This window comes from Amblyomma mixtum, chromosome 9, assembly GCF_055824585.1.
Source record: "Amblyomma mixtum isolate Tamu chromosome 9, ASM5582458v1, whole genome shotgun sequence".
Taxonomy (NCBI): Eukaryota; Metazoa; Arthropoda; class Arachnida; order Ixodida; family Ixodidae; genus Amblyomma; species Amblyomma mixtum.
The window spans coordinates 68,904,176-68,923,609 of NC_143020.1; the positions used below are offsets into that span (position 1 = coordinate 68,904,176).

The window sequence follows — 19,434 nt, forward strand, 5'->3', positions numbered from 1 at the left end:
GTCGCTTGGGCTGCCGTTGCACGAACTTTGTCCGAGGAGCATTTAGAGAGGCACTTGGAGGTCCTTTGCTGCGCCGCCCTTGTAAATCGAGACGCTTAACGAAGCCATGCAGGCACGAAGAACGCATAGCCGCGAAGCACCCCCGGAACTCAGCTGGCCGCCTGTTGCGCCGCCTATTGCAGGTTTTCTTTGACTTCCAACATTCAGTTCGTCTTTTTTCCGTCTTCCTCGCGTGATACCAGAGCACTAGTGGCTTCAAAACAAAACTTATATTCGCCAATATCGATCAAACCCGTAAGCTTCATGTGCTTTTGTCAGCCTTGTGGTGTCTCTATTCTCGTATTTCATCACCACGCCTGTACTTACGCCATTGGCTTGTGGCGGCGATATCTGCATTTTAATTTTTGCTCGTTTCTACCGTACAAGATCTTTGTTATGAGAAATAGTGGGGTTTTTGCGCTTAGAAGTTGGTATTCAGTCGATGCAAGCCAACTTCAACTTGTGTCCCTTAAAAGTTGGTAGCATTTTCACATTTTTGTGGCGCCTTTTATTAGTCCATTTCTAGTATCCTTTAACTGGGATGATACCTCCACTTCTTCTCTCCTCTGTTTCTTGTGATCAGGCATAAACCGCGTCTAGACATCCCAAGTTTGCATTTTTGACCAGGATAGGGCAATAAGGATGGTACTTGCACAATGTTTTAGCAGAACGAGTTTCATTTTTTTTTTAGGTTCAATTGTGGAGCACTGCCGTTATAAGGCGTAGAATGTAATGGTAAGGAAGAGCGATTAAGCTTTACTCCTTTCAGTTATGTTAGAAACCTGTGCATAGCAAGGTTGAATTGCCCGATAATCGAAGCCCCCAAGTTAGTTGCAGCCTAGGCTTGGGGGAACGACATACATGGGCTCCTGTGCTGAAAGTTTATTGATTCACCGGACCACCATGACAAAGTACGCACTAATAGGAAGAGTAAGCGTCGAGCATGACAGGTAAAAGTATTCAAGCTCCTTTTGCAGCCAAGTTTTCTCAGGCACGAATGTTCGCCTTCTGCGAACATCTCATGCGCGGCAAGGCCATTCTGCAGCCGGGAAGGGCTCATCCATAAACACCAGGTCAGGAATGAATGAAGTGCACATATCCTAAACCTTCTTCTCACTTCATTATCCTTAGAACTCAGACGGCCACCCACGGGAACTGCAGTAGAACACCCGCTCTTTGTTGTGCGAAAGGTAGAAAATGAAGTCAAAGCACAACCGGCTGCTATGTTGCGTTTTCTAAGACAGGCGTTCTCATTCATGCCACGCCAGAGGCGAAAAAAAAAGAACACAAGAACATAATTTGAAGTTCTTTTGATTAGTAATTTCTCTTTTCCAGTTTGTCGCCTTAGTTCAAGGGCACGTTTTGAATCAGCGGGGCGATTTATTTTCCTACGGATTAACTGTATATATAACGCTTATTCAATACCATTGCCGCAAAAGTAACGGCTTATAGACCCCTTAATAACCCGCATGGGATTTTTTCCCGGTGTAGGTCCTGTGTGGCTGTCACAAGCAGAGTATAGAAGTAGAGTAACGGACAGTGGTAAACAAGAAGCAATGAAGCTGTGGCATATCAAAATCATAAAAGACAAAAACTCTGTGCTTCAGATGGATTTATCTGTGCTGTATACATTAAGCATTAGCAACAAAATGCATTAGTAGATGCCAGTAGAAATAAATGGCTCCAGTCCAGCGTCTTCCGTAAGTGCAACTCATGGCTGCACTTCCCACTTAAGCCGAAGCTTGTCCTCGAATACGTATCCATGGTCCCAGAGAGTGCGAAGGCTAAACGAAGGATCAGGAAAAAAAACTGATTTATTGCTTGGTTTTGTAGGCTTTTCTACGAATTCCAAGTCAGGGTATGGCTCAACTTCAATGACCAGTTGCATTCTTTCCTTTGGGTGCATGACGGCCAGCCGTATTCTGTGCTGGAATGGCCACTCGACAGTGTCGTCTTTGTCACCCTTATGCAAATGAAGCATCATATGCAGGCTCACAGATCCGCCCTCCTTTCTGAAGGTTACTCCAGGTGACATGCAGTATCCACAAAGGTACACCTGGTCACTCTCATAGTAAGAATGGCCTTCTTCGAGCGCTTTTTCTTCTAGCGATTTGACTCCTTTGACATAGAAGAGCGCGTGTTCTGCTCGTGGTTCATCGCATCGAAGCAAGCTCTCAATGCGGCCCAGAGTCTTCTCGCCATTCTCTAGAGCTTCAACTTTCGTTTTCTGAATTGATTCCAGTATCCGTGAACAGTTGTCAAAGCTCTCTCTCCTTGCGCTGAACAATTCATCTGTAAAGAGTTTTTTTAGTTTGTTTAGGCTCCTCAAGACACTATTATTCCGCCTTTTCAAAAGCTCTTTGTTCTGATCGTTATCCTTCGCGGTTTTGCGCACCCCTGTTGTCAGACTGTCCTGAATTTGTTGCACTCCTTGCGTCAGTTCTCCTCTGAGCACTTCTTTAAAAGTGTTTATCCCATGGGACATTTCGTTCAATCTATCACCATGGCATTTAACATCAGTAATTAACTGCCCTAGATGCGCTGTTATTTCTCTCGCCTGCTGTTCTATGATTCGTCTAACAGCCGTTGAAAACGTTGCATCTTCCGTGTCGCTGGGCTGATGGCCAGATTCTGGAGCAAGAGGCGTCGCCGGTGCTGCACACTCCGATCTCAGGTGTGAGCACACATCGCTGCACAGAACCGAGGCCGAACACTTGGGGCACCATGCAGAGTGGTGTCGACATTCCCGCTGGAAATGCTGGGGAAGCTGGGAAGCTGCCACCACGGTCTCACAACCGTTGCCTTCGTTCCAGCACTTGACCTGAAATGAATAAAACAAGGATGTGCTGTAACAAATCCAGTCGGCTACAGTTCCCTGCAAGCAATGGCTTTGATCCTGTTTGCAGTCGACCGCTGTATTGGTGTCAGTTGTTCAACTTTCCAGAGCCAATTACCTAATGCCCTTGGGCATGCAAAACTGCTGGTGGAGCAACAGTCCTTTTTTTCTGACATTCCGGAGGCCTCAGTGTCATTGCGTCACATGTTCCACTTACAAGCATATTCAGCTGAATTTATCATCAGTAGCAGCGAGTCTTAGCGGAAGCTGCACTGCCGGTTCGGGAAAATGGCGCATTGCACAAGATAGCACGTATACACTAAACTTATGCTGAGAAATGACCAAAGTGTTAACGCCATCCATAATTCCCTTATTAAGGCGAAAGCCTTTAATGGCTCATACTGTAGTCCGTTAACAAAGCGTGCCACACGCGTTTAACTCGGGAACTACAAAAGAAGAAAACCAATGGTTGTTTCAGATAAAGGAGGAAAAAAATGGTTGTGGCTTAGCTTGGTTAAGCCCGGTAATTGCGAAAGCAATATCCGTAGCTACGCCATGGTTCAGCTGGTAGTGTAGCTGGTGGTGGAGCTTGTGGTTAGACTTGTGGTGATGCATCGGTTATACAATCTAATCCAATCCAATCCAATTCAATATGCTAATATGGTAGCTACCGGCCTCGCTACGCGACGGGCTGAAAGTGCAACTAGTATTGCTTTCGCAATAAAATGAACCGAAACGCAAAGTTTTATGACAGCAGAGTAATTAGTTAATTAATTATTAGCAAAAATGTCGAAATTGCGTCGAAATAGCGTGGACGTCGCTATAACCACGGGAACGGTGGGACGTCACATCCACCGGAAGTCGTCACGGCATAGTGCGCTCGGCTTACACCTCTCAATTCACACTGGGAATCCGAGCTGTAGTCACGTCTTATGAACAATACAAAGGTCGAGACTCGCCTAGCCGAAGCACCATAGCGGAACTTACAAATATCGTCCTCAAATTCAACTCATTCGAATTCAACAACTCTTATTATCTACAAAGGAGTCGTACAGCTATGGGCACACGAATGGCACCAAACTATGCTAACATATTCATGCATAGCACTGAATCCCATTCATATCCGATAAAACCGGCTTTAAAAACGCTTCCTTGATGATATATTCATGATATCGACAGAAACAGAGGACCAACTCACGCAATTTATTACCTCCTTCAACAACGTACATCCAAACATTAGCTTCACCCACACGTACCCTGCCAATCAGATTAGCATTCTCGACGTCTTAATTCGAATAGAGGAGGGTACCTTAATCACCAGTGCGTACAGAAAACCAACTGACCGACAGCAGTACCTTCATTTCAATAGCTGTCACCCACGCCACTGCAAAACTTCAATTCCATACTCCCAGGCCATCAGGTTCAAGCGATTCTGCACCCATTAGGAGGACTTTGTGCAAAATTCTAATGGTATGCGGCGGTTCTGCAACATCAACGCTATCCGCCCTCTATTACTGATGACGCCTTTAGAAAGGCTGACAAAATAAATCGTAATGAACTCTTTAATGAGCCTGAGTCAGCAACCCCAAACGACCAGCGCTCCAATATCATCTTAACTTTTGCATGTAACCTACCGAACATCAACAAAATCTTAACAAAACGCTTCAACATCATCGAGCAAAGTGATGGGCTATCCAAAATTTTCCCAACAGTTCCGTGGGTTACGTCAAGGCGAACGCAAAATGTACAAAATTGGGTAGTCCACTCTACTACCAGTAGACGAAAGTATGCAGCCTGCCTACCTTGCGGAAAGAATCGGTGTCAAGTTTGCAAGCACATGCAGACAACAACGCTAGCTCAAAGCACACATTCCGACTTCAAACACTCCATTCGTGGAAATTTGAATTGCGACACCAGCAACGTTGTGTACATGCTCGAGTGTGGCAGGTGTCAAATGCAATACATTGATCAAACCGAGAATTCATTCCGAATTAAATTTAATAACCATCGTGCTCACGCGAAATCCCTTCCTGACCTCGCTCTGTCGAAGCACCTTAGCCAAAATAAATTGCGAGTTCGACAAGCTGAGGGTTACGCTACAACAGAGCGGTTTTCACAGCTTCCGTGAGCGGGAACAACGGGATTCATACTTTATTTTTAAATTTATTACACTGCAGGCCGGGAAAACCCAGGCATCCTGTCCGCCCTTCAGAGACCAGAGATCTGATGAAATTCCGCCCCCACATCGCGGCGCCAACACCTCCCCCACCAAATAACATTAACATTATTTCCTCGAAGCAACAACCACCCTGCGTCGCCTCAGGTGACGCCGAAATACGTGCCTGCAGATGCCGGCTTTCGCCTTTTTTCCCCCTGCTTTTCAGCTGAACCTGGCCACCACGGCTTTTTTCGTGTATATTTTCTCCCCTGCCTTCAACCCCCTCCCCCTTTTTTTCCTTCTCTGCCCCCTTTTTCTTGCTTCCCCCCTTTTAAACCAATGTGCAATACCTTCATACTCAGTCCTGACGAAGGCCAGCTTCTGGCCGAAACGCCGACCTAATAAATGTTAAAAAGATCGGTCCTCCGATCGGAACGTCGAATCAAATAAATGTTTCCTTTAACGAAGCGTATAATACTCTTTTAAGAAGTGATGCACTTCATGCTCTCGCAACCCATATTATGTATATAAGTATATACATGTGAGAGAAGCCAATAGGCACTGAAACCAAGGAACACAGGGGATATTTTTATATTTATTTTGTGGCTTTGATCAATGCAGAATATTACTGAATATTTCGTCGCTTAATGATAACTGATTAAAAAAGCAGAAGAAATCTTTCTTTTCTTCTGATTTTATAATCAATTGTATTTAAGCGATAGCATACATTCAACAATATTCTCCGTTGATCAACACACCAAAAAATAAATAGAAAAAAATACCCACTGTTCTTTGGTTTCTGTTGCTGTTGGCTTCACTCATATGTATACCGACCGCTCAGCCCGCCGGCCAGCAATGGCTGGTGGATTGGGTTTCACGTGAAGCACAAGCCCGCGGACTCCTGGATCAGTAGGGGACCACCCTGGAAGAATTTTAGAGCGCAGCTCTTTGGCGTCCGTTCCTGGGTTTCGCGTCGGCGTCGGCCTCGTAACCAGCTCCGCCCCCCTTTCATCCCCCCAGCGCTATCGGCGTCAGCGGCATCAGTCAGTCGCTGCTATCTCTTCCCTTCTCCCTTTATCGTGTTGTCCGCTTGCTGCGCGCGCTTCTGCCCCCATCGTTTGCCGCTGGGTGTACACGCCGCCCCCTCCCCCCTCTTCCAGCGAGTCTCCGGTTGTCAAAGCGCCGGCTCGAACTTAATTCCTTTCTTCGCTCCTCCTCCAATGCAACCCCTGTGCGGTGGCAATCAGAGAGCCAGATCGGTGGCGGCGGATCTGTATATGTGCACCGCCCGAGCCGAAATTGCGAATACGTGTGAAAAATAAAAAAAAATCTGTGATAGCGCATACATGTGTTGCTCGATTTCTTTGCCTGAATCTATCGAAAAGGTGAAACAGCTTATTTGCTGCGCTCAAATTTCGCATTAGGAAGTAACGTAATCGTCGGAAATTTTTTTTTGTCGAATAAAAGTTGTTTCCATCCTTTCTTCTTCATGTTAATTGTTGCTATTGAGCTCCTCTGCAGACCAAATGGTCAAAGTACAAACTTGAACGCTGCGTCGCGCATGCGCTCTTGGTAGCTTTTGCTCTACGAAAAGCGGAGGCTCTCTCGGATTGCACACAAGCTATTACGACGGTCAGTGCCGCGTTTCTGCAGCAACGTTGTCAATGCCAACGCATGCAGCGCACGTCTGTCACTACGCCATGAAGCTTAAAGCCCGACTGAGGTGTCCACTGTCCCAGGGGGCCAGTTACGCGCCTTTCCTTTGCTTTCGAAGCTCAGGGTCATTTGAAGGTGAAAACTAGGCACCCGGCGATCGAAGCACGAGCTCCCGTAGTGAAGCATTCGTTTCAATATAGCACCTGGTGAGCGCAGTTACTAGTGTACTCCGCTCAACATAACGCTACAATGCAAGTGAGGTACCACTGCAGTGGCCTAGTTGTCTGAGCATCCGCCTCACATGTGGGAGGTGTGGGGTTCGGTCCCCAGTTCCGCCGCGTGCCCACCAGTGATACAATGGGTACAAGCTTGCCCCTGATCTGGTGCTGGGCTTACTTAGGGTGAAATGCCTGGGTAATGGGCCTTTGACCCCGCCTTGAGCAGAAGAAAATACCTCGCGCCATGGCGTTTCTTCGCGACAGATGCCCTTGAGCCATTAAAATCCATCATCATCATCTTCAATGCACGTGAGCGAGCTTCAAACACCCAACGCATAATCAAATAAAAAAACTACAGAGAAACCACGTTCTGATTGGAGCCAAAGTACGAATCTGTGCTACCTAGAAGACGACGGTGGGCAGGCAGTGCCGCGGGACGGAACAGATGGAAGTTGATGAAGACGACGCTCTCTAATGCACAGCGCGAGGGTGTGTTGCGGTTTAACACGAGGCTCATTGGCTGTGACGATAGCCTAGTTTGGTTACCTCTTGCTTAACAATTAGCCTTGTATAGGACTCCTTACAACACAGTCTTATGCCCCTAAGCAATACGTCTCCAATATTTGCATGTTCTAAGACCGGAAACAAGAAATCGTGACGAACATTATCAAAGGCCTTGGCAAGGTCAATCTGAATTAGAGCTACTTATCCGGTCTCATCTGATACTGACTTCAACACTGAACGTGCAATATGAATATTGGTTTGGATGCTGTGGCATCTGATAACGCAAACTAACCAAACCTATTCCATTGAAATTATCTGTTCCCCAAAGCTCCCCATTATCGCCTTTCTTGGTTGCCCTATATCTTGAACCCCTTTGCCTCAGTATTATTAACAGCGCAACTATCCGTGGTTTCTCCCTGGCGCAATGTGAAATTAAGATATCAGCCTCTGCAGGTGATGTCGCTCTCCTTTTTTTGGCAAAACGAGTCTGCTGGAGGCATCACTTTTTACTGAACAGGTTTCCGAGGAAACAGGTGCAGCTCTTAATTTAGATAAATCGAAGGGGTTTTGGTTGGGCCATTCGGGGTACAGCGCCAAATTATTACGGTGGCATAAGCTGTGACTGCGGGGCACTTCGCTCGTCACCAAATTCGCAACAGTGGAGCCTACTCGGATTCACAGATAATCTCCATGAGGCGACGAACCGGGGCTTGGTTGGGTAAGAAACTGTCAGTGTTTGCTCGGGCTCAAGTCTGCAATTTTTTTTATTAGAAAAACTTGCCTATGTGCTGCAGGTTCTCCACTGTGCGAGGAAGAAAGTGCAGGTGATGCACAAAATATCTGCTGCCTCTGTATGGCGTTCCCACCGGGAACCCATGCGTGGCGATAACCTATTTATTGCTCTAGAGTCTGGTGGAATAGGCCTTGTTCACTTATTTGTGCATCAGCTTGTGTCGCGTTTTTTTTTTCTATTTCAAATCAGCAAACCACCCTTTTTTAGTAGCTGTGCTTATTAGGCGTCTCAGTGCTCACTTGCCTTTCCTATTCGCACCGACTGGGCACACTCGTGAGGGGCCTTTATGGGGATTCCTTAAGGAAGTTGCTGACACTTCCAATTTCCTCACTGTGTGCTTTTCTTTGAGCTGCCTGTATAGCTTCTCCAGAAGGCAGATGACTCAGACACTTACAGAGTATTTGTTTCCTTTACCGTTGTATCAGAAACCTTTTCTGGAGTTCCTTAACACCAGTGTTTTAAAACGTGTTAGGCGAATGTGCACTTCTTCCGCCGAGAAAACATTCTTTAAACATTTACGCTGCTTGTGAAGGCATTGCTTCATGCTAAGGAGATGTTTGCGCCATGGATGGTGAATAGCCGTCTGTGCAGTATACCAAAGACAACTGACCATTGTTTTGATCTATGCATGGTTTGTTCTTCTGGGACATATTACAACGAAAAATTAAGAAGGTCACTGAGATCACACCGTACAGTATCCTTTTTTTGCCTGTGGAGAAAACCTGTGTTGTGCCATATGATCTATTTATGTTGCTCGGACACTTTAGTCTATGGAAAAGCCACATGATGGACCGCCACGCCGAATCACCACGGTCGTCGAAATCTGTATTTCGTAAACAATGCGGTTTTGCGTGGGCAGTATATGCTGCCCTGCAAGAGCCGTCTAGCTGGCTCACCTATCTGGATGCATGTGTGTGCCGCCCAGACTTTTGATGTTTTGGAAGATGGGTCATGCAGGGGTATGTTGGCCTGGTGTTTTGTGGCGTAAGGATGCTTAGATTTTTCGTTTAGGCACTATTTCTATGCAATAAAAAAAATGTGACGATAGCCTAGTGGTCTTGCTCGGCGTCCCTTAAACGAGATCTGTCTCCGCAGCCGCGGACTCGACTCCCAATCATAGATACTGATTCAGTTTTTTTTTTCTCATTGTTTGACTTCTAACTCAGCTGGAGGACAAATTTGTTCGGTCCGCGATTGAAGCCCGAGGTTCCATAGTGAAGCTTTCGCTTCGAAACCTAAAGCTTCAGTCGTCTATAGTTTCTTTTCCTAATCACGTACCTCTCGTCGAAGCACCTCCTCTGCGGGGCACTTCCTGCGCTCAACGTCCTCGTCCAGGAACTCGCAGCCGTCGAGCGGGCAGATGTGTGAGCCGTCCTGGGCGCACTGCTCGTAGCAAGACTTGCATAGCACGTGCATGCATGGAAGGATTGCCGTACTCCTGCCCACCAGACCACAGGCGCTGCATACCCTGTGCTGAGGAATAGGCTTCACGAAGAGCAGCGGCCGCCAGTCAAGTTCAGGGGAAAACCCGACCAGCTTGTATTGCACGCTTCCAGGAGGCATACCGTTCAACACGTCCGTTGGCTCAACTGGGAAAGAACTGCCTCATGCGCCTCGCCAAAGTACGCTCTTATCTCGGTTTCCAACCGTGTCTCTTGGTGCAATCGTAGACTGTGGCCCCGGCTATCTCTTGGCGATGACACGGTGCAGCAAGTGTTGCGCCGGCCGGTCCTAAGAAGCATAGATAAAGGCCGATTCACGCGACGGTCCGTTCGCCTGCGGCTCGAGCACTACGTGTTCATACGTCTTAACATTGAGAGGCGCGCTGACCAGGCCGCGGGCCGACAGCGCGTCTCTCAATGTGATGACGCATGAACACGTAGTGCTCGAGCCGCAGGCGAACGGACTGTCGTGTGAATCGGCCTTAATAGGCTTCACTCTGGTCCCTAGCAGGACCGCCTTGCCCGATACGTTTCCAATACTGGGCCTATTACCTGTGATGCTTGGGCAGCAATGACTTCCGTTCTGTCATTTCGGTTTGCTTCGTTTTCAGGACTGGCACGTTTCTGAAATACTATTTTCAAACATCTACAATATGATTTTTCGGAGGAGAATAAAATGCAGTGCCACTTGCGTTTGTATTTCCTCCACAATTTCTTTGTGCTTAAAATTATATCGATAGTTCCTGAAGATGGGCGAATATTGGCAAAACAAACGTGCTCGATCTTGAAGTCGTGCACTGAAAATAAAAATTCAAAACTGGTTTTTATGGAAAGGAAATAAGGAAATGGCGCAGTATCTCTCTCACATCTCGGTGGACACCTGAACCGCGCCGTAGGAGAAAGAATAAATTAGGGATGAATATTAATTCATAGGTTTGGTTTGATATATTTGGGTTTAACGTCCCAAAGTTACTCAGGCTATGGGAGACACTCCAGTGAAGGGCTCCGGAAATTTCGACCACCTGGGGTTCTTTAAAGTGCACTGACATCGCACAGAACACGAGCCTCTAGAATTTCGCCTGCATCGAAATTCGACCGCCACGGCCGGGATCGAACCCGCGTCTTTCGGGTTAGCAGCCTGAGCCACCGCGGCCGAGGATATTTAAGATCCCTGTTTTTATTGCGGCAACCGACTGATCGTTATTATTGTTTGGTCCTCCACTTTCGAAACGTTTTAACCGTGCGTGATCACACGGCTTATGTCGCTTTCACATTGACCATATTCTCTTTTTTGTAGCGAGAGCTACATTGACCGTACTCTCGCTGTTTCGCAGTGGCCGGCGGGAACACCGCGAGCTGAGCCGTTGCCTAGCAACTGCCGCAGCTGGTAACTAAAACCCCTTGATAAAAGAAAGTGGCCACACTCTCCTCCGCGCGGCGCTTTCCTCCTCGTTTCTCCTCGCCCGCCGGCTCCCAGCGCTGCACACGGCACGCTTTTTCGTCCAGGCGCCCGTAGCATATCCGCAGCATCGGAAGCTTGCGCGCGTTTTGAGGGCGGCCGCCTTGAGTTACCAGATCTTCACAGATGCCAGTAAAAGCATTGGTAGTGCTGGAAGTTACTTTGTGGGTATTTTGGTTTTTGTTTGTGCCCCTCTCAAAAGCACGTTCTTCGGCGAAGCACAGTTTTGCATCGATTTGAATCATAGTGCCATGAAATGAGATGTTGAAGCGCGCGACTGGTAATTAGTGAATGGTGATTTCGCAAATGTACTAGAGAATAAAGGCGGCCAGAACGGCAAAAGTGCACTCAATTTAACTGACATTGTTAGTACTTCATTTGGATACATCAAAGCTTTGAGTAAAATTAATGAATAAAATGCTCAAACTCAAGCCACTGCTTCCTCCGCAAGCCATCGTGCTTTCCTTGCGGGATCATGAATACGGCGAAACCATCCTCACGTCTATTTCTGCAGTTAAGTGCACAGCAACCCGGCATACTGCGAGCGCGCAGCACAGGAAACTGTTGCCAAGGGGCTTTGCAGAAAACGAAGCGTGCTCCGTCCGCTGCGTCCAGACAAGACGAAGGATGCCGCGAACGGGTAACAAAATTGCAAGCACAGTCACAACCAGCGCGCGCTTCCGTGGGCACGGCAGGAATCGGCGTGAAGCGAAACCAGGCAGGACAAAAAATGACGCGCACGGAAAACAAAATGACATGCAAAATCACAACCGGCGCGCGTTTACAAGGGCAACGGCAAGGAGAACAATCGGCGTGTAGCAAAACCCGGCTGGACGAAAAATGGCGCGCCCTGCAAACAAAATACTAAGCAAAAACACCAACCGCCCGCGTTTCCATGGGCAACGCCAGGGAGACCAATCGGCGTGAAGCGAAACCTGGCTTCCAACCAACGCCCGCGGCCCGGCATCGCAGAGGCGAGGAGGTCGCGAGGAGGTCGCGCGGCGGCGGCAAAGTTCTAAGGTTTGCGGTACTTTATATTATCAAGGGGTTTTACTGGCAACTTTACTGGCAACGCACTCGCCGCGCCATCTGGCATGACATCCGAGGATGGAGCCGGTGAAACCGTGTTGCGAGAACAGAGGAGGACCCGGCGTTCCATCGTATAAATCGAAGGGGCGGCTCAGCGGGATTCGTCGGCACGCTGTATCACACTGTTCGTGAATCACGCTGTAGTAGCGGGGGCCGCTCGTGCTAGGAAGCGCGATACTTCTTTGGAGCTCAGCCGGCAGATGTGAATCTTATTAGCGGTATGCTAGAACAGGTCCACAATATCGCTAGGTATCGTGAAACATTCTACTTGAAATTAGGATCGTTCCTCTGGAACGACAAGTGTTCGGGCAGTGTTTCGTTTATAATGTTGATATTGTTGTTTACAATCTTGCTTTTATGCTGGACTGCTGCGCGTTTTTGTACGCCTGTAATAGCTCCCCCTAAAAAAAATTCAGGGGACACTTTGACTGTGTAAAGTGAGTAGAGGCGAAATTGTTTTCCGCACCACTTTGACTACCTCTGTGGCACTGGTGACGTCACCACTGGATGACGTCACACATAGTTAAGTTCTAATTACGAAGTAATGAAAAATTACTAATTTTGGCTAATCGCTGATTAATGACTAACTAATTAACTTCTAATTAATGACGCTTAAGCTTCGCCTTTAGGAGTGTAACGCGACAGCGTGTTGTAGCGGTGCGGGGGAAACCACCGCCACCACCTTTCTGCCGCGTCGACATAAAGGATATCGGAGTGGTTGCTGTATGTTTTCGTGTAATAGCTCGCTCGTGCCTGCCGCCTACCCTGATGGAGACTAGCGCTCATATTGCGCGGTAGGGGCCTCTGATATATTTGATCCTGCGTGCGCAGAGAAATCATGTAAGGTGTAGGACTTGTTGGGGTGGGAATGGGTGATTTGAGACGTAGCTGTCGCAGTAGGCGTTGTTCTGTTTCTGTGCGACTCAGGCGGACTAATTGGTAGGTGCGTTGAACCTCTATTGATTCGATCACTGTATTGTGGGTACCAGTGGCCAGGAGACGTTTCGTGCTAACCGTCCGTGGAAGACGTAAGGCAGAGGTGACAGCCGTGCGTATTAGGATGTCTGCCTGTTGTCTTTGCCGCTGAGTGAGTGTGTGGTATGGGAGGTGGTATGTAATGCAGCTAATGATTAGTGCATTTGTCATATTGAGGGTCTCGCGTTCAGACAGCCCATGATTGCGTGCTGCCACCCGCCTGATAAGTGCAGCGACCTGTTTGTTCTGTCTGTCTTTGCAAGAGCTGAAGAGTGGCAGTTGCATCGAGTGGGTTGTTAATGAGAAGGCCGAGAATCTTCACCTGAGGCACAATGTGCACTGGATTACCGTACATGTGCAGTTCAATCTGTGGGTCACTGGGGAGGGGCTTCAGCTGCCGGAGTTCCGATTTATTTGGAGAGCAACGGAGGCCTGTGTTTGCTAAATGAGTGGTGGTGATGCCTATAGCATATTGTAGGATATCCTGGGCTGTTCCAATCGATCCTCCCGTTGTCCAGAGGGTTATATCATCTGCGTATATGGCTGTGTGTAGCCCTGGGATAGCATCAAGGGTCTTTGCCAGTGGCGCTAGGGCAATGTTAAAAAGTAAAGGTGACAGAACGGCCTCTGGTGGGTACCCCGGTTAGGCAGGCGAAAAGGCTGGGAGGCAATATCCTCAAGGTGAAGTTCTGCCGTGCGTCCCTGAAGGAAGGCCCGAATATATTGCCATATGCGGGTGCCGCATCCCGTCATGGCTAATGTCGTTAAGATATGGTCATGGCTTATTGTGTCGAAAGCCTTATGAATATACAGGGCCAGTATGGCTCGCGTACTGGCTGTACGGCGCCTGGTGCAAAAGAGGGACTCTTTAAGGACAAGAAGTACGTCTTGCGCCGAGATGTTTGGGCGGAAGCCGAATTGAACGTTGGAGAGAAAGCCTGCTGTTTCTAGAAACGGTTGCAGGCGATTGAGAATGACATGCTCGAAGAGCTTGCCGACACAGCTCGTTAAGGAGATGGGGTGCAAATTTTGAAAGGTGAGGGGTTTGGCCGGTTTGGGTATAAATCGCATGCTAGCATGGGTCCAGGCTGATGGGAGCGTCCCAGCTTGCCAGTGGTTATTAAAGAGCTCCGTGAGTTCCTGGAGGAAGACTTCGTCCAGATTGAGAGCGCCTTGTACGTTATGCCATCCGGCCCCGGCGCCGTAGAGCGGTGAATACTGAAGAGTTCTCGGCGGACTTCGTTTAAGGTGATGTCGGCATCAAGTTCTGGGTTAGGTGGAGGTAGATTGGGTGGATCTGCTGTCTGAAGGGGTGTGGGTATATAAGTGTCCCGTAGTTGGCCAATTACGCCTCTGCCCTTTTGGAGCTCTAGTTGTATTAGACGGTGTGTGTTTACTTGTGTCTGAGATTTAGTGGTTGTTGGATCTAAGAGAGCGCGTAGGAAGGAGCACGTGCGCTTTGTGCTTACTGTACCCATGAGATCGTTACAAAAGGTCGCCCAGTTTGCGCGGGCTAGCGTGTTCGCGTATTCTTCTGCCTCGCGAGTGAGAGCGGCTATGCGGAGTCTCAATTTGCGATTGTGTCGCTGGTGACGCCAGCGCTTGAGAAGTCCTTGTCGGGCCTCCCATAGATGAGCCAGATGCGGATCAACCTGCGGTGCCTTAGGGGTATTTTTAATGCTTTTGCTGTTCGCCTGGATGACCTCCACCAGACGGTCTTTCCAGCCAGTGACAGCACGGGGTTCTGTAGAATCAGCTGCCAAGTATGAGCGCAATTTATCTCAGTCAGTGAGAAGCTGCGAACGAGGGTTGAAAATCTTGGAATCATAAGCGATAATAGTGGAGACTGGAAAGTGGTCACTTCCAAGGCTGTCTTGGAGCATCGTGTGAGATTTAACGATTATGTTCGGAGTGGCCCATGTGAGATCGGGTGTGGTGTCGCGGGTGACACTTGTGCCAATGCGAGTCGGTACGGTGGGGTTTGTGATCAGGCTAAGGTTGTAATCAGCCATTGCGGTAGAAATTAGGTTACCTTTGGGGGTATCCGAGGTGTATTCCCAGTGCGTGTGACGTGCATCAAAATCACCCACCACAAGGAGCTTTGAGGAACGAAAGGAGCCCAGGGTGCCCGGAATAACTCTGCCTTTATCTTTAGGATTGCTGTATATGTTAAGAATAGTGAGGCCATATGTGTGTCCAGGTGAGCTGAGCTCTATCGCGGGATATTGAGTGCCCTTGCTCTCGGGCGTGTGTGTCGGTGTGCGGTCTAGCACCGGCATGGATGCGAGTGTCAGGATTGCCGTACGTGGTGTAAGGGCTGCCGTGTGATAGCCGTGGATATGAATGCGATTTCTTTCCGTCTCTTGCAGAGCAATGACATGGGGGGGGGGGGGGGGTTGGAGAGTTTGCGATATACGCGGCTAGTTGTGCTTGTTTTCGGCGTATGCTGCGACAGTTCCACTGCCATATAATTGTTTCTGTTGGTGTAGTGGATTGGCGTCGCCGCCGACCTTTTCGCGTGCTATAGTTCTGCGCCATGTTGCTGGTCTGGAGATACTGGAGGAGGACAGGCAGCGGGTTGAACTGCGCGCAGCTCGCGAGGCAACTCCTGATAAGGCACAAGTTAGAAAAGCTTGTTGATGCCGGCTTCATGGTTTTCCAAGCGTGTGTTAATCGTAGCTTCTATCCTGTAAGTCAAGGACTGTATCAACTGTGCATGGGCTAGTGTGAGCTGTTGCTGCATCGCTCCGAGTTGTTCAGCTGCTATAGTGTTGATTATGCCAGCGATTTCTGAGCTAAATTCAGCGGAACGTATGTACTGCTTTACCGCCTCTTGAGGTGTAATGGGGTGGGTCAGGTGTTGGACAATAGGTAGGAGTGGAGGCTGCTTGGACGGACAACTCACCCTTAAAAAAAAAAGCCATTAAAGGCTTTCGCCTTAATATTTTGCTTAGTTTACATGCGCTGATATATCCTTTTGTCCCGCTACTTGTGTTCATTACTAAACAATCCAAAATAATGTGTCCAACAACCTTGCCTCCCTTCCGTTCATGAAACGCTCCTGAAATGTATCTGTCAGCTTTAAAGCATGCGAATTACGCAGACACATTAGTAGACTGCCCTGCCTGATACGCTACTAGATGATCGTTATAAACACTGTATATTAACGTACAAGATATAAAATCCCAACAACACTTTAAAGAATTTCCATGCTATTGCTCTGGAGTTCAGCTGTATTTGGTACCCTTACGCTTGCCGTAGCTGTCTTCCTGACCGCACATTATCTACCCAGAGTTAAAGACCTTCGACGATTGAGTGCGAGCCGCCATGGTCTAATGCATAAGGTAGTACAGTCTTTGTCAAAAGTAGCCAGGCTGCACGTTTTTCTTCTCAGTCGTATATTAAAGCTATTATGCCAGCCCTCAAGCTCTAAATCTCTGTATGGTAAGAAGAACCTCTGCTCTCACCTTCAAAGAACTTTTTGATCTTTAGGGGAGCCATGAGGGCTGTGTTATACGAATGAGAAGTAAAATATGGAGCCTGGTTACTTTTGACAAATGCTACACAGCTTGTGGTAGGTATTGCTCCATGGTAGCATGTCACTCAAATATAGCGACGACGGAGGCGGCTCGGAAAGTCGCCTCCTGCAACCTGCAGTGCAGTCTGCCGCTCCCTATGTCGCCTACTGGTAGAGTATCTTTGGTTACTCTGCCAGAAAGTGCCCGGTCTGTTTGTGAGTCCGTGCCTATGTTTCGCTTTGAAAGTGAACATTTGCCTTCCGAATAGGTCTTTCCGGATCCCTGTGACGCTTCAAATGCCACGGATCCGAAGCGTAATTAGTTCACATGCGGATATATGCTCCAGCATTACGTGTTTCGGTGCTGCGCTGCTCTGCTAAGTTAAGGTGTTTGTTGGTTTTTGGGTTGTACGCATCAGTCATTGTCACCGGGTGGCACCCGTTACGAAGAGCTTCGAAGTGCCTCTCGAACGCACTGTGCTGGTCTATAAAGGAGTTAAAAGTATCTAACAAAGGCGCAATAGCAGAGCCTTCTATAGAAGGTGGTCAGCTGGACAATGCCCCTGAATGAAGCGATTGAAGAAGCGATGAAAGGAGAAGAGACATAAAACAAGAGGCAATGTTTAAGCCTCCTCTCACTGAGAGTCGCGACTCACTTCAACGCAAGCATACTGAATTATTTTTGTTTACGTTTGCCGACAGTTTTGCGGTTGCACCACAGGGAAGACATGCTAAACATTATTTCCAAGGTGTGTAATCTTCAACATGACGCGCTTTGTAGACAAGTGTAGATGTACCTTAAACTTGAGAAGGCATCATCATCAGCCTGACTACGCCCACTGCTGGCCAAAGGACTCTCCCATGTCTCTCGAATTAACCCTGTCCTTCGCCAGTTGCGGCCACCGTATCCCCGCAAACTTCTTAATCTCATCCGCCCACCTAGCTTTCTGCCGCCCCCTGCTTTGCTTGCCTTCTCTTGGAATCCACTCCGTTGCCCTTACGGACCAGCCGTTATCTTGCCGTCGCATTACATGCCCTGCTCAAGCCCATTTCTTCCTCTTGATTTCAACTAGGATGTCATTAACACGCATTTGTTCACTCCCCCACTCCGCCCGCTTCCGATAACGTTACACCTATCATTTTTCTTTCCATAGCTCGCTGCGTTGTCCTTAACTTAAACTGAACCTTCTTTGTTAGCCTCCAGGTTTCTGTTCGATAGGTGAGTACCGGTAAGATACAGCTGTTCTGTACTTTTCTCTTGAGGGATATTGGTAAACTGCCATTCATGATCTGAGAGAACCTGCCATATGCGCTCCACCCCATTCTTATTCTTCTAGTCGTTTCCCTCTCATGATTCGGAACAGCTGTCACTACCTGCCCTAAGTAGACATATTCTCTTACTACTTCCCGCACCTCGCCACCAATTGCGAACGGCTGTTCTCTTGTTAGACAGTTGAATATTACTTTGGTTTTCTGCTTGTTAATTTTTAGCCCCACCGTTCTGCTTTGCCTGTCTAACTCATTGATCATGCATTGCAGTTAATGTCTTGATTGACTTAACAAGGCAATGTCATAAACGAATCACAGATTACTGAGGTGTTCTGCATTAACTCTTATCCCCAATGGTTCCCATTTCAGGCCCCGGAATGCCTCCTGTAAACAGGCGGTGAATAGCATAGGCGAGATCGTGTCTCCCTGCCTGACACCTTTCCTTATTGGAATTTTATCGCTGACTTTATGGAGAACTGTGGTAGCTGTGTAATCATTATAAATATCTTCCAATATTTTCACATAACACTCTTCTACACCCTGATTCCGCAATGCCTGCATGACTGCTGAGGTTTCTACTGAGTCGAATGCTTTCTCGTATTCAATGAACGCTATATATATGGGCTCGTTATATTCTACGCATTTCTCTATCACCTGATTTAAAGCGTGAATATGGTCTATTGTCGAGTATCTTTTACGAGAGCCTGCCTGATGATTTGGTTTATTGAAGTCTAAGGTTGTCCTGACCCTATTAGCGATTACCTTAGTAAATACCTTGAAAGCAACAGACAATAAGCTGATCGGTCTGTAATTCTTCAAGTCCTTGACGTCTCCTTTCTTATGAATTAAGACAATGGTAGCGTTTTTCTAAGCTCTAGGGGCGCACGGGGTCACAAGGCATTGCGTATACAGGGTGGCTAGTTTTTATAGAACAGTCTCTCCTCCATCCTTCAAAAAATCTGCTGTTATCTGATCTTCACCAGCTCCTTTCCCGCTTTGCATTGCTCCTAAATCTTTGTTTACTTCCTCCTTCGTTAGTGGCGGGGTGTCTCATTGCTTTGCTCTGCTGCCTCTCTCAGTAACATTCTGATGAAAATCGTTACAGTACAGATTTATGTAAAACTCTTCGGCTACTTTAACTATCTTATCCATACTGCTAATGGCATTGCCCTCTTTGACTCTTATCGCATACAACTGGTTTTTATCTATGCCTAGTTTTCTCTTCACTGCTTTTAGGCTACCTCCGCTCTTTAGAGCATGCTCGATTTTCTCCATGTTAAACTTCCTGATGTCGGCTACCTTGTGCTTATTTATTAACTGCGACAGCTCTACTAGTTCTATTCTGTCTATGGAGTTAGATGTCCTCATGATTACGGTTTCTTAATGAGATCTTTAGTCTCCTGAGATAGCTTCCCAGTATCCTGTCCAACCATTCTTGAGAAGGCTCAGAGCATAAATGCACAACATTTTGTACCAATT

At 47.7% G+C, this 19,434-nt stretch overlaps 1 protein-coding gene across 1 annotated transcript; it reads right to left on the bottom strand.

Moving 5' to 3' along the window:
• Positions 1–847: 847 nt before the first annotated feature.
• On the bottom strand, positions 848–9,948 carry LOC149329556 (TNF receptor-associated factor 6-like). Its single transcript, XM_089560296.1, has 2 exons — positions 9,483–9,948; positions 848–2,860 (listed from the first exon to the last, which is right to left on the bottom strand). Exons 1-2 carry the CDS (start codon positions 9,765–9,767, stop codon positions 1,751–1,753), a joined length of 1,395 nt encoding a protein of 464 aa, XP_089416422.1. The 5' UTR covers positions 9,768–9,948; the 3' UTR covers positions 848–1,750.
• Between the last annotated feature and the right edge of the window lie 9,486 nt (positions 9,949–19,434).

What these genes read in the sequence shown, in the direction of transcription:
- LOC149329556 (XM_089560296.1), bottom strand. Translation starts at nt 9,767, where the DNA reads ATGCCTCCTGGAAGCGTGCAATACAAGCTGGTCGGGTTTTCCCCTGAA. An exon ending in AGGAGGTGCTTCGACGAGAG is followed by an intron (nt 2,861 to 9,482) that starts GTACGTGATTAG and finishes TATTCATTTCAG; the next exon opens with GTCAAGTGCTGGAACGAAGG.